The sequence below is a fragment of the Carcharodon carcharias genome, chromosome 18, assembly GCF_017639515.1.
Source record: "Carcharodon carcharias isolate sCarCar2 chromosome 18, sCarCar2.pri, whole genome shotgun sequence".
Classification (NCBI taxonomy): Eukaryota; Metazoa; Chordata; class Chondrichthyes; order Lamniformes; family Lamnidae; genus Carcharodon; species Carcharodon carcharias.
In genome coordinates this window covers 102,814,434-102,829,011 of record NC_054484.1, presented here as the reverse complement: position 1 = coordinate 102,829,011, position 14,578 = coordinate 102,814,434, and the positions used below count along the sequence as shown (strand labels likewise).

General features: G+C 43.5%; 1 protein-coding gene across 3 annotated transcripts in view; it reads left to right on the top strand.

The window, feature by feature from the left end:
- LOC121290840 (Nance-Horan syndrome protein-like) overlaps positions 1 to 14,578 on the top strand; it is a 457,730-nt gene that overhangs the window by 398,285 nt on the left and 44,867 nt on the right. For 2 of the 3 annotated variants that reach the window (XM_041211830.1, XM_041211829.1), the window contains exons 3-4: positions 3,274 to 3,395; positions 13,874 to 13,936. In XM_041211830.1, the coding sequence (XP_041067764.1) occupies positions 3,274 to 3,395; positions 13,874 to 13,936 (185 nt within the window). The remainder of the gene's footprint in view (positions 1 to 3,273; positions 3,396 to 13,873; positions 13,937 to 14,578) is intronic. The other variant, XM_041211831.1, reaches the window with a different exon arrangement.

The following is a 14,578-nucleotide window of genomic DNA, read 5'->3' as shown; positions in this document are numbered from 1 at the left end:
TTCAGAGTTATGGACTTATTGTCTTCAGCCTAATGAATGAAACTTAAAAATCATCCACTCTGTTCTGTGGTTCGTCTGACCAATATCAGATATTACTGCAACCTCATTGTAGCTCTGTGCTGGTGCAAGCTGTGATAGCTTCATTCTAAGCTGCATCTAACTGAATCAATTCAGCATCACTTTGTCATTTTAAAGTCCTGTGTAAAACAAATAGTCTCTCTGGGCAGCGGCGTAGCCCAGTGAGCAGCTGGCAGCCTACGGATTGGGCGCCTCAGCTCCATACTCTGCCATAATGAACTTCCCATCAAGAAACCTGCTGTGAGCTGTTACTGCGGTGCTGTATTCTGCAGAGGGAAGCAGTTGGTGGGACCATGGGCCGCTATTGCAGACCTGCTGAAAGAGGTACAGATGGCAATCAAACTTAAGTTGAGTTTAAAAAAACCCTTCCCTTCAATTCTATTCTAACGAGCATCCTTTGTTCGTGTGTGTGTGTGTGTGTGTGTGTGTAGAATTAGGAAGTTATTTATGATGTCAGTCATATTATCAGTCTTTAATCGTGAATTGTAGTTAATGTAAATTACAGTGAAAATGCTTCACACTGAGTATTTTGCTGTATTTCTCCTCCCTCTTGGCCCTCAAATACAAGCACAAATTAGTGCTGTAAATTCATTGCTGATTGCTTGGCTGGGAGCAGAGCAGAAAGCCTCTCTGGCTCCACACAATAGGACTTTATCTAAATAATGTTAGCAGTGATCATTGGTAGTTTTTGCTCACTTTTAGTGGCCATCTTGTCGTTTTGTTCACTGGCTTCTCGAATGAGTTTTTATTTGGTTTGGTCTCAATAAAAAAAACTGAAAGCATGTCAGTTTGGCGAATCGAAGCCAGTGCTCTGGATGTTGAATATTTAGCCGACGACCTGCTTATGCGCGCTGCTCTGGATGCAAGTACTTACACACTTTGAATTAAGGGCAGAGGTTTCAAGCTTTTGTGGGTTAAGTCACACTTTACTTCCCTCCACAGTTTACTGACTGCTAGCAGTGTCAAGAGTCAAATACACACAAGCTAACTGCCCCACACCCAAGTGTCAGCATTTAGCTTCTGACGACAGGATGGGGAATGACAAAAACTCAAGTTTCATCTTGATAGGTTGCTAAATCTTGGCTGCATAATTATTTATGTCTTTTAAAAGCGTTAGTAACCAGGGGCTAAACAAACGATAGATTGGAAAGTGAAATGACTGAAAGAGGGACCGTTCTCTGGCTCACAGCTTGGGATTTAGTTCCATTTCTCCTGATACTGTACAACACAAGAATGTAACTTGCTATTATTAATGGGTGTTCAAGTAAGCTGGCTGTCATGTGGTGAAGCTGATATTGAATAAATCGAGCCTGGAGGCATCAAAGGGATGGGGAGTTGGGGTTGTGGGGGAGATACAGCTGATGGTGGGCAAAGTTACAGAATGGAAAGAGCTAATCTTACAAAGAAAGTTGAAGCTCGGCGAAGCGACTAAGACAGTTAGCATTTCAGCTGCTTACATTGTTGAAGGTGGGGCTGGATATAAAGAAGTGAAAGATAGATTATGCACCAGAGAATGTTTCTTTGCAAGAGCTCGCTGCGAGAAGCCAGACGAGCTACAGCACATTTAAAGAGTCATTTGAGTTTTGTATGTTGTAAGTTACTGACCATACCATTCAATATCTTGTTTAGAATTTTGCTTCCACAGATCAGTTCATTTGTAAATCTATCCAAACAGCAGTAGTCTGGTGCTGTGAACATTCAAACTGACAGGTGACATAAGAGAAAAAGAAAGAAAATCTTGCACTGACATTACACCTTTCGTGACCACAGGGATGTCAAGAAATGTTTTGCAGCCAATGATGTACTTTTTGAATTAGAGTCATTGTTGTAATGTCGAAGTGGCTGCCAAATTGCACACAGCAAGCTCCCACAAACAGCAATGAGATAACGACCAGGCAATCAGATTTGTTTATTTTGGTTGAGGGACAAATATCAGCCAGGGCATCACAGAGAGAACCTCCCCTGCTTTCCTTCTAAAATTGTCATCTGACCTTTTATGTCCACCCAAAAAGGCAGATGGAGCCTCAGTTTAACAACTCAGCCAAAAGGCTGCACCTCCGACAGTACGGCACTCCCTCGGTACTGCATCAGAGTGTCAGCTTAGCTCCTGTGTTCAAGTCCCTGAGGTGAAACATGAATTCCGTGGGCTGGATTTAATGGAGCCTGCCAGAGTGGTGGGTGGGTCTGAGGCCACATCCCATTCCCAATGGCGGGAAAGCTGACCCCTATTAAGCCAGAAATGGGATTGGGCACACGCAGGGGTCCTGCCCACTAGCTAATTAGGTTCATTAATAAGCCACTTAAAGGTCATTATCTCTGGGCGCACTGGGATTTCGTGGTGGCTCAAGGATTCTCCCTCACTGGCATGGGTTTCCCATGCCTCCTGAAGATCACACAGCAAATCCTGACACTTTTGTTAGCAGCCTCCAAGGTGGGCACTCTATCAAAGGCACTTAGACCCCAATCAAGGGACCTGGCATCAGGAAGTGGTGCCCATTGAGAGGCACCCCCCCCCCAACTTGCATAGAACCCCCTCCCACACCTCACTGATGACCCCCCACCCCGATCACCCTGCCCTCACTCACCTGTGGCCCGGATCCCTCATCAGTCTGAGATGGGTGCTTCTGGTGGGTGCATTACCTGCTCCCAATGGCGCTGACGGGCAATGGAGAGTTGCCAGTCCCTAATTGACCAGCAATTTAGGGGCAGGATTTCCATTGCCAAGGTCCTAAATCCCAGGGGAGAAGTGACGTTGGCCACTTAAGTGTCTGATATGTACTTAATTCAGTCGGACCTCCCCACTGCAGTGACAAGGATCTCCAACAGCTGTGTGGTACGCGTGTCAGGATCACTAAATCCAGCTCTTAACCTGTTCTTCAGTAAGCAATTACTGCAATTATGCTCAATGGTTAGACCTGGGCCTCGCTACCTGAATGCAGCAGAGAATGAAAGATGTAAGTATGAGCTCTGAAGAGATGGAGCCCGTTGATGCAAAATGCCCTTGAGCATTCACAAGAAAGTGTAGAGTCGGTGAAAGATTGGACAGCCCTAGGGATTGATGGCAAATTTTCAGGGTTTGTGCAAGCAGGTTTTTTGTTTCCAGCTTCATCAGCAGCAGGGCATTGTATTTCAATTGGCAGGTTGCAGGATTCAGAGATCATGGTCTTTTTTTTTTGTGTTCCTGTTTCATGGCAGAACATCAGAGACAGCTTGGAGAGAGAAGATTAATGAAACCCCCTTCTATGTTGCCCCCCCCACTGCCATTGATCCAACACCGCCACAGACTCAGAGCACAGAAAAAACAGCATATCTCAACGGTAAGGCCATTTCTCCTGTCACACGTTTCTCAATTAGTTTAGTTTCAGACGTATTCCCTTGTGATCACACAGTGCTTCATACATTGATTTCTTACAGAGTGTATTGTATTTATAGTGTTCTACTGAGGATGAGCCTGCTTGGTTGGCACTGTGCATGAGAGGGTTGGATCAGATAGCTGTGGAAGAACAAGCGGGTACCCAATGGTCATGAATAGTGGACAGGGTCACCCAGCTTTGTGGTTTATTAGCATGAAGTCCCGCTCTCTGTTGCTTGACATGATGTTGAAAAATGCCTGAACACTGCCTCGTAAAAGAGCAGTTCTGCATTTTTAATACACCTCTCTGTGGTATACAGAAACCAGGAATATATATAAATTAAGGAGCCATACAAAATAACATCCAATTTATCAATACAGTTTTAATTCAATTTTTGATTTTGATTTGAAACTCAGGCCTAAACTGGTGCTAGTTTACGAACAGGATATCCTGTACACCTAGCCAAATTATTTATGTAAACACAATTAATTAGCATGCTGATTGATATCTGGGGGAATTAGATCCTTAAATTACCCTGTTATTGCCCAGAATGAATTGACCTGATCTGATCTATTAACCAATTTGCACTCTTGGGAAGCACTCAGGGGAGGATTCATGATCTAGGAGTAGGTTCCAAAATTCAAACTAATGAGATTTGTCCTTTTTCCTGAGGGTTTCTAAATCAATATCTGCCTTCTGTGAACTATTTGAAATTTTATGCTATGATTCTCCAGACAACCAATACCCTATATTCCCATCCACACTCCTGAGCATGGTGACAGCTCCAAACACCATATGCTGATAGTGGCCCAAACATAAAGTGACCACATACCTGGCAAAGAATTATCTTTTTTTTTAACTTCTGCTCAGTGTTTTATTCTGCACAACTAATGGAGAGGGTGTGTCATTCCTGCAATATTTCTTTTGAGTGCGGTACCCGCTGTTGGTCAGTGGGACAGTGAATGAATAGTGCCAGCACCTCATCCAGTGTCTGCTCCAGTTCCCATGGAGACAAACAGTTGCTGTGCACCAACAGGTCTGCCTCATGTGTGTTTGCCATGAGCACAGGGCGTGCATGTAAGTGTCAGCACTCCGCCAGCGCTGTTAGCCCCTGTTTCCAAAGAGGTTGGGCTTTACAGGAAGGGGGTATTGCTCGCACTGTGACCGACTTTAAAAAGACTGTCCTGCCGCAAAAATTGCAGAGGGCGGCCTAAACGAGATGAAAGTGGGACTGCCACCCCTCAGGGAAAAGGAAGTCCCGCCCACAAGAGCTGCTAGCCAATCAGATTGGCCGGCAGCTGAAGAGTCCCAGCAGCCGGAAGTAAGTAGTGGCCGCTGCTGGGTCTAATGGGGATTCCCCAGGAAGAAGTGTCATGTATGCTGGACTAAGGTAACTTAGGGGGAGGGAATTGGGAGGGGGGTCAGGTTTTGGAGGCACAAAGAGGAGGCGGTAACATCTTGAGGACAGGTGCCCCCGATGCACATACCCCTAAAGGGGGTAGCACCCACCTTCCTTCCCGCCTTTTCAACTCTGATGGTGAAAAAGCGGGCTGGACACGTTCTTCCACCTTCCCCCGCCCATTGTAGGATGGCGTCAGAGGAAGGATTAATTGGTCAGTTAAGGGCCTCGATAGGCCTGAGGGTGGTCGGTCTGATGCCTTACCCACCTGCTCCATTATGGGGGACAGCTCGGGGCTGGGCAAGAAGGTAGTGGGCTAGCCAGCTGTCCTGTTTTACATGCCCCCTCCAACTCAAACATGCCCAGCTAAGGGTTATAAAATTCCCATCTGTAAGTCACAAAGGGCAGAACTTTGCCCTCTTCGGGCGGGAAGCCGACCACCGCCTGTGATCGGACTGCGACCACGATTGGAGAGCAAATTAAGGGCCGCCCAACGTGAAACAGACACCGCAGCACTGCCTGTGTATGGGGGGGGGGGAGAATGGGGGGAAGGACAGCGAGCGGGGAGCTTTACGCATCCTGCCTCAGGGAGATGAAGATTTAAAAAATTAAAGCTAACGATTTCTAAAATGTTATCAAACATGTCCCCACATGTGACTCTGCCACACAAGCAGGGACACGCTATTCATGAAAAGTTAAAATTTTTATTTTATTTTTAATAACTGTTGGAAACCCCCCCATCCCACCTTTTTCCTAAAAAAATACAAAGGCCACGTGGGCTTTTTGCCTGCCCGCCAATCGTAAGGTTGGACACGTAGTGAAAAATGTAATTCAATTCTAACTTTAATGGCCTCAATAAGCCTGTTAATTGTCTCCCACGCCTGCCCACCGACTGAAATATCGCATGAACGCGCTATAACGTTGGGACGCTCGGATGTCATCACTCGTCATTTTACGCCCGTTCGGGTCCGATGCACGCGAAAAAAATCCTGGCCAAAGAGTTTCAACCTGCCCTAACTTTGTTTCTCAATTTCCCGAATTTTCCGCTTCACCAGTCAGATGCTAACATGCCTCACCTGTTGGGGAAAATAAAACCTGGGTGCTTTCAACGTCAGGGGCACAATCCTTCTCGCCAGCTTACTGTCCGAGCGAGCATCAGCCAGCCCGCCCACCCTTAGGCGCTAGTGAGGTCCTCAACTGACCAATTAATCTTTCCTCTGCCTCCATCCTATGGTGGGTGGGGGAAGGTGGAGAAAAGTGTCCAGCCCGCTTTTTCACCATAAGAGGTGAAAAGGCGGGAAGGACAGTGGGTGGTACCCCCCCTTAGGGGTATGTGCATCAGGGGCACCTGTCCTCAAGATGTTACCGCCTCCCCTTTATGCCTCCAAAACCTGACCCCCTGCAACTCCCTCCCCCCAAAATGACCTATTGCCATGTGCTGGACCAGCTCGCTTTAATCCGGGGCTTGTTGTTGGTTTGGTAGTGAAGAGGTGATAGAGTGGAGTCCGAACCCCATGACCTTTTCACTGAGAATTAGAAAGCTGCCATCTGTGCCAAGCAGATCCAGATGAAAATATTTCTTTCTAATCCTAAATATTTCATCGTTCAATTTCCTCCATAGCTTCGCTGGTGGATAACCTTCTTAAATCCTGCACATTGCCAGCTCTGACCTTACTGTATGTTTCCCTCCCCCTGTCCTGTGTCTGCTAAACTACACTTCAAAAGCATTGGTTGTAAAATGCTTTGAGTTGTCCAATGGCCATGTAAAGTGCCATATAAACGCAGGTCTTTTTTATCCTGCCATTTTCTCGCCAGGTTTTGAACTCCCTCCCTATAACCCTTTGTCTTGCTACATTTCGCACCACCTTCAAAAGACTCCTAAGCTTTCAGTGTCTCACCTCCACTTCTAGTCGTGCTCCAATCTGATGTCCAACAGCGAATTTCTTGATAAAAGCAAAATACTGCGGATGCTGGAAATCTGAAACAAAAACAGAAAATGCTGGAAAAACTCAGCAAGCCTGGCAGCATCTGTGGAGAGAGAAACAGAGTTAACGTTTCGAGTCCGTATGACTCTTCTTCAGAGCTGACGTTCTTGAGATGTTTTATCTTGTTGGAGGTGCTTTATCTAGGTTGTTATATTGCCTGGGCCAGGAAGGGAAAACAATCTAGTCTGGACTCATATCTGCTGGAAAATGCACATGTCTGGGGGGCTGATAAAAATAGATATAGGTTCAACTGTGATGCCTCCACTGCTGCCCTCAAAGCCGAATAGCCTGACAACACTCATACTTGGGCGTCAGTCACCACCTTCAGGACAGAGGGTATGAGGTGTAAATTAATACAGACTAAAATCCTAAATAAGGTTTACTATGCTCCTGGTGAAGAATCATGGGGAACTACACCCCTAACAACATGGGGAGAAAGAGCTACAGAATTAACTGCTGAATGCAATGTGAAAATTTGCTGCTTCTGGTCTACCTGTTTAATAGGTGTTTGACAGTGCTAAAGATACACAGGTTAATGTGAAAATCTGAATGCATGTTCATGGAGTAAATAAAGAAATCTAATGCTGATACCAACCTGCTCGGTAGTCATGAGAACACATTAATATGTCAGCAGAGTGCTGCGATCACAGAGGTTCAAAATGTTATGAGAACATCTGAGATGGATCTTCTGAGTCAGAATGGAATGAAGTAATTTTACCCAAAGTAAACCAACCAGAATGAGGAGATCAGAGGAGCCTTCAGGAAGTAATTATCAAATGTTAATCGTAGTACATTAGCATATTAATATAATGCTATCCTCATAATAAGAACATCGTAGCTGCATGTCAGGATGCATTTAGCACCACAAAGCAGGCAAGGAGATTACAGGCCTATCAGGTTAGAGCAGTTATTGTTTCAATAAAGTTCATCGATCAATGCAAATGTCAACAAAGGAAACCTTTTAATTACAGAAGAATGGGTGATAAATTGGGCTCAGTAACGCCCATTCTTGGGCAGGAGGAGTATGGGTGTCATCAGGGAACCAAAATGACCTCTTCAACACGGACTCAGGCTTCCAATGCAAATCATACCAGGCACCATCTTGGTGAGGCTGTTAGCAGCAAGCACAGTTAACATCTGCCTGAAATATGGAGAGCAAGCAGATTATGACATCCATCTGTGTGCATCACTAATTTGATGCCAGTGCTGCCATTTTGAATCTCCACGCTCCATCAGATGCCCTCTCTTAAACTTGCAAAGCTGACACACTTCAAGAACCCCCACTGTGCCTTTTAAAGCATCATCTATAGCTTACAGATTAGCTTGCTGCTGATTTCTTCTGACTGTTGCTCCAATTGTACAAGTTTTTGGTCCTTATAAGTATTTAAAGCTTCAAAAGTCTACAGAGAATGGTGTGACAGGTACTGAAGTACTTTTTGTTGGCTTCAAGGCTTCTGCACAAACCACTTGCTCCCAGCCAAGGATAGCGCATGACTGGGAGAATGAGCAAAGGTTACACAGAGCAAGACAAGTCGCTAGAAGAGGAAGAAGTGGGGGAGGGGGGGAGAAGGCTCTCAGCAAGAGGACATATTTGCCCATATTTTTCAGGGAGCAACTTTCCTACCTGAATCTCAGCGAGGAACAGTGTGTGAGAAGTCTGTGCTTTACTGAGGAGGTCCTCACTGAAATCTGCCACCTGCTGCGGCTACAACCACAGCCTCAGAGCAGGGCGAGGGTCGCTCTACCAGTGGTTGTGAAGGTGACCTTAGAGATGAACCTTTATACATTTATCTCCTTCCGGGCTGAAGATGAAGATGTTTGCAACATCTCGCAGTTTGCAGTGCAGTGCCTCTAAGGGAAGATTCTATATTATGAGAGCTAACTTCATTTCATCCCCTCATGCTTGAGTTAAGCAGGCAGAGTGAGCACTAGGATTGCAGACTTCCCCAAGATGCAGGGCGCCATCAACTATACATGGGTACACTCTGCAATAAACTGGAATCAAAAGGGGTGCCATTCCCTCAGTGTGCTGATGTTGTGTGACCATAGGCAAAGTATCACGCAGGTCAATGCATGGTATCCTAGCAGGAGACATAATGCCTTCATTCAGTGACAGTCCACTGTTCCAGCTATATTTTGGCTGTTGCAGCAAAGCAAAGGGTGGCTACATGGCAACAAGGGCTCTCCATCACCAATATGGCTCATGACTCCAGCTCACAACCAAGTACATGCATGCAGCAGGCATACATTGAGAGCCAGATCATAGACATGCTGAAGAAACAAGACAAAATAAGAGGTGCATGCTTACAGCTTCTGCAGTTTGTATATCAGAAAACTAATCTGAGGATTAGGTGTGAGGGTGCTGTCATCTGCAATGGTTTCAGCCCTGCCATTGGCTACAACCTCAGCAATGAACATTTCAATAACGGCCAGCACTGCCTCCTCCATGGGCATTACAACATGCAGATGTGCCTATTCCCCTCTGGTTGTGAGCCATCTTCTCCTGCAAGAAAGAGGGAAGTGTGTCATTGTGTGCCATGCAATATATTTGGCTGATGTGGCTGTCATAGTTGAATAGCTGGTGAGCTTGGTGCCATTCTGGTGAAGGAACCTGGATGAGTTGATCTGCTCCATTTGACAGCCATCAAGGAGGGACTGAAATTTCACCCACTGTCCTACATCTGCAGACAGCAAGTGGAGCTGGTGTACTGCCGGCCCTCTTTCACACCGCCCACCCAGAGCTTTCCTGTGGGCTGGCTCAGCTTGGTGTCCAGGACAGTTGATTTAAGGGAAGGTCCCAACCTGCAAATGACATCAGGAGACAAGATTGGTGTCCGTAGCTTGCCAATATCACAGAAATGAAACCCAGGGCCTGATTTGGAGCAAACCTAGAGCCTCCAGCATGTATTCCAGGTGCACTGCCCACTTCATGGCAGAATCAGGCATGAAAGCAATTCCCCTCCTTTGTCCTTTCTGTGCAGTCGCTTAGCAACATAATGCATGTTGCTGTGCAATGCTGTTGGTGTGCTCGCAAGGGAACTATTCTTCACAAGTAAAGCACAGAGATTCCTGTCAGAATACGAGAGATCAGGAACATTTCAGTTGCAAGCCCACAATTGCAATCCTTTGGAATTTGTTAAAGATCCTATTTGATTTGAGGCCTGATTTCCACAGCAGGATGATTAATTCTGTCCCAGGCGTAGCTTTCATCAGCATAGAATGTGTCCCTGAGCACTGCAACATCCTAATCATGATAAAGATTGTGCCCTACTCTGCTTGTTAGGTTCCAGTTTGCCAACAATTTAAAATTGAAAAGTTTGCATAATGACACCACATTAATGCTCGTGGAGTTATTCCATTTATCAGCGCATTTATTCCATTTATCAGCTCTGATCACTATGGTTAGTGATCAGAGGAAAACCATAGTACAGTGTTTCTGACTCACACATTACTTCTGTTTCATTAATACTTTCATTGACGTGCATGATCTGTACTTGTCAGCACTGGATGTGGTTTTCTTTGTACGTACCCATCTATCCCAGATATAAATGATTCAGAAACAATTTCTAAATCCTAATCTACAGAATACATGTAGAGGTTTACTGGAACTTTCCCTTCTTAAACAAGCTCTACAAATTCACAGCATGGGGATTAGCGCAGTGATTTGCATTCATTGGTATCTTAGCTGGATGAGTTCATGCATAGTGGTGGTGGCATGCAACAGGGAGATTGAAGGCAGTGATTGCCAACAAATTGTTTAGGATCTTTTATCAGCTCTGTGAGGCTGTAGTGTGCTGACATTTATTATTGTCCTGTAGGCACGGCAAGACATTTCCTTGGCAGAACAGATGTCTGGCAGATTTCCTTGGTTCTCCACACTAATTAATTAACTGTTGTTTTTTAAGGCAAATTGGAACAGCTATTCATTAAAGTAGTGTATTTTACATATAACTGGTATAAAACTTATTAATCACCAATACGTTGTTATGGCTGTTTTTTATGGAAACATTTGCCGTTCTTTCATTACTGGAGTAATGTTCTGAAAATCTTCTATCCAAACTCTTTGCTAGCTTTAGTATTGATATGGAGTCACCATTCTCTTGCAAATCCTGTCCGTCACTCTCTGAGTTTCCCTTTGAATCCTGCCTTTCCCTTGGCAGTGCTGCGTTTGGTGATTTAACATCTGAAAGTCTGGATGGCATTTTGCCACCTACCATTGCAATGCACAGACCATTATATAAAGTCTTCTTTAAAAGCACATTTTTTGGTAGTGTTAAAATGTGATCTTGATGTTTCAAAACCATCGCCTCAATTCATGGCATCAACAAGCCAGCTAATTTTAACAGAGAGATAGAAGTGAGTGTCAGGCAGGGAACAGCACCTAATGTTTCATTTTTCAAATCACCAAACAGGTGAAAATATACATGTAGGTTCCCACCAACTTATAGAAAGAAATCTTCTAAGAAGGAGGCTGACATGGTTCCACTGGCATTCGTGGGATATTTGCATGCAGGAACAATGTTATTTGTGAGCAGCTGTAATTCATCTGAGAAGTTTATTTCTGGCAGGATAAATTATGAAGTAGGGATGGGAATATAAAGAGTCTTCAGAGGGTTCATTTAGTGGCACTTCTGATTTTGGGTAATTGGATTTTAAAATATTACAAAAATCTGTTTTTGCCTTGATTTAATTTCTTCAAAGACAAACCAGTTAGTGACCTAAATACATATGTGTTTCAGTGGCTCCCACATAACATTAAATTAATGTTCTATACTATCACATAAAAAAAATTATTACTGGCTTGTAATAGTCTGAATTTAGCTTTATTGTAGCTAGTACATATTTGACACCTAATCGCATTACCTTGTCCATGCCTTTCACCCTATTTCAGTCTACCTGTCACACAGTCCCTTCACTTACAATAACGTGGTGCAGAATGTAAAATACTTGGGAAGATGAAACTAACTTTCTTGGGGCTATTTTGTAACAGCTGTTTAGAATTATGAAGAGCAGTTGGACTTTTGAATAAATGACATTGGTTCAGTTGATGGCGATTGAATGTTGGACAAGTTCTGTTGCTTTTGTTGGTTTTGTTCACTTGCTGTCGCTGTGGAGGAAAGGGAAGAAATTTGACACACAGAGCAGCTCCAGTGAACCAAGCAGAAGTAACTTTGGAAGTGACTTCTGACGCATATCTGCATAGTGTAAAAAGTCCCTCAGCCTGATTTTTCTCTCTATAGACACAGGCATGTATTCTGGGCATTGAATTGCCTGAGAGATCTATGGAACTAGATCAATCTAATTTTTGCCATTTGGCCAATGTGCTCAAAAACGAGGCAACTCTACATGTGTTATGTCTGTGATTTTACTTGAGTTAAAGTTACTGATTTGATGATATTCAAGGTGGAGGATAGCTCAAGTAAAAGTCCATCATCCACTGTAAAGCCACCATCATTCCAAAGGCCACTAGAATCAGTGACTGAGCTCCTAGCTCATTAACGGCATTAACTTAAAGTTCAACGTAAGTCCTACCTTTTAAAAACTTCAACCCAGCTATCTTGAGCGCATGCAGTTTAAATGTAGGGGTTGATTTTACCTCCCCAGCCGGTAATCATGGGAACTTGATTAATTTCCCGCTGACCTGTGGCAGATTGAGGTCTCGAAGATTCTCATTGTTGGGCCTCATTAGCATGCCGCTGGCCAACATCCTGTTCTGAACGGGAATGTGGTTGGAGTTGTGAGCAGAAGCCGCTGCCAGTTGTGGAAAATGGGTTGGTTCTCAGCTAAGTGTGGGAACAGGGGCTCTGGTGGAATCCTGTGATATGGAAGATGGTAGTTCACCACAGAGAAAGAATAAATTTTTCCTGTGGGGCCAGGAGGAAATTCCACTCCGATTAATCAGCCAGCTACTGCTAACTACCAGATTTGGGTGGGGAACAGATGAATCCCCTGCTTGTGAGGTCCAGAAGATGAATGCTCTTGGGCCTCAGGCTTCAGAGGGCTGGATGATTTCCAGTCTGCCTCAGGCCCCACTGGCACAACTCCTCCTGGGGTTAAAATCAGGACTATGATTCCTAAAATTTAGATTGCCTATAAGAACAGATATACCTTGAGCTCCATCTGTCTGTGTAACTGAATGGATCAGGTAAAGTTATAGCCTTTCTTTGTAAAACTAGAAGCAAATTTAGTTCCCGTTACAGAAATGTGAGAGAAATCATGAACTTCAACAGACGGAACCTGGCTTCTGGCTACTGGAACTACTAAACCCATTAAAACATGCTTCATAAGAACTAAAAATAGATTGATTAGAGAGTCATTTCTACCTAAGATTTGGATTTCATTTCAACTTGTACCTCTACTCTGTAGGGCATCTTCTCTTCCTATTATTTTGCAGGCTCCATACCTGGTGCACACGCTATTGGCACAGTAAAACAAGCAACTTAAATTTCCTTCACTGAATTTTCATGGTGACTCTTGCAAGTTTAAAGTCAGCTGTAACATTTTGGGCCACCAAATACTACCTGGCATTTTTGCCCAGATTGAACCAAGTATTTAGTGGAGGGATGAGGGTGGTGGGGGAAATCACAGATTGATGAATGTATGAGTGGAACTCTTGTGTCAAATGAATTGCTTTTCCTTTCCTTCCCCAATCTAATCCAATTGAGCTCAACCAAAATCTTTAATCTAGGGGTGATCCTAATCCTATTATTAAGCAGTGCTGTCAATGTATGTGTTTGTTAGTACTGTGTGATCTACAATGCACGGCTCAAAAAAGATTGAAAATATTGCACAACTCGATGATTTAATAATAATAATAAAAATCAAATTTATTATTTCAGAAGATGCTGTGTAATACAGATCGCTTTGGAGTCATAGACATTTGAAACGGCTTCAAAAATCAATGAGAGTATTCCTTGTTGATATATTTATATTGTTTCTTGTGGATTTGTGGTACTATTCAGTTCTTTCAGATATTCATTCTTATTTTGTCTGTCATATTTATTAAGGTATTTGTGTTTATTTTGGTTCTAATAGTTCACTGGCTGTTTTGTTTGTAGTTTCACAGCACTCGTTCATCCTCCCCCACTGAATGTTGCCAAATGACCCCCTGGAGTAGAAAGGTACTGGATTACACCTCAAGCATTAGTCTTGCTCTCTGCCAGTCCTTACTCTGTAGTTTATAATGCTATCCTTAACCTTAACACCAATCATTGTTCTTCTCTAACATCTTCTGAATTCTATTTTTTAAATACTCATTTGTCTAAGTAATATTTGAAATGCATATTAAAATGGATATGTCAGCATCACATTTTAACCTGAGTCTTCTAATTCACTTAATTAGATCCAGAAATTACCATTAATGATATTAGTGGGCAAAGGGTTAATGTGTTGGCATGACATTATTCTTTTCTAAAGCTGGCATTTGCTGTGCATGTATTAATGCCTCTACTGAAGTTAAGAATAGTCATTGTTAAGCATTCGTTCGTGGTATCAACATACAGTAAAACTCTAGGTTTTAAATTGTTTTAAATTTGCAGAACATATATAAAGCTAACTTTCATGTACATAAGATGTGTAAACATGCATACACTTACGTATTCGCAAAATACTATGGCCCATATTTTCTACATTGTGGAAGATCCTTTAGGAGAAAGATTATATTTGTAAGCTGGTCAGGAAATCTGAAAGGTTTTACACATGAGCTGTGCAATATATTTTCAACACATAAAGTACTCTGAGATTAAATAACAAGAAGCAGCCAT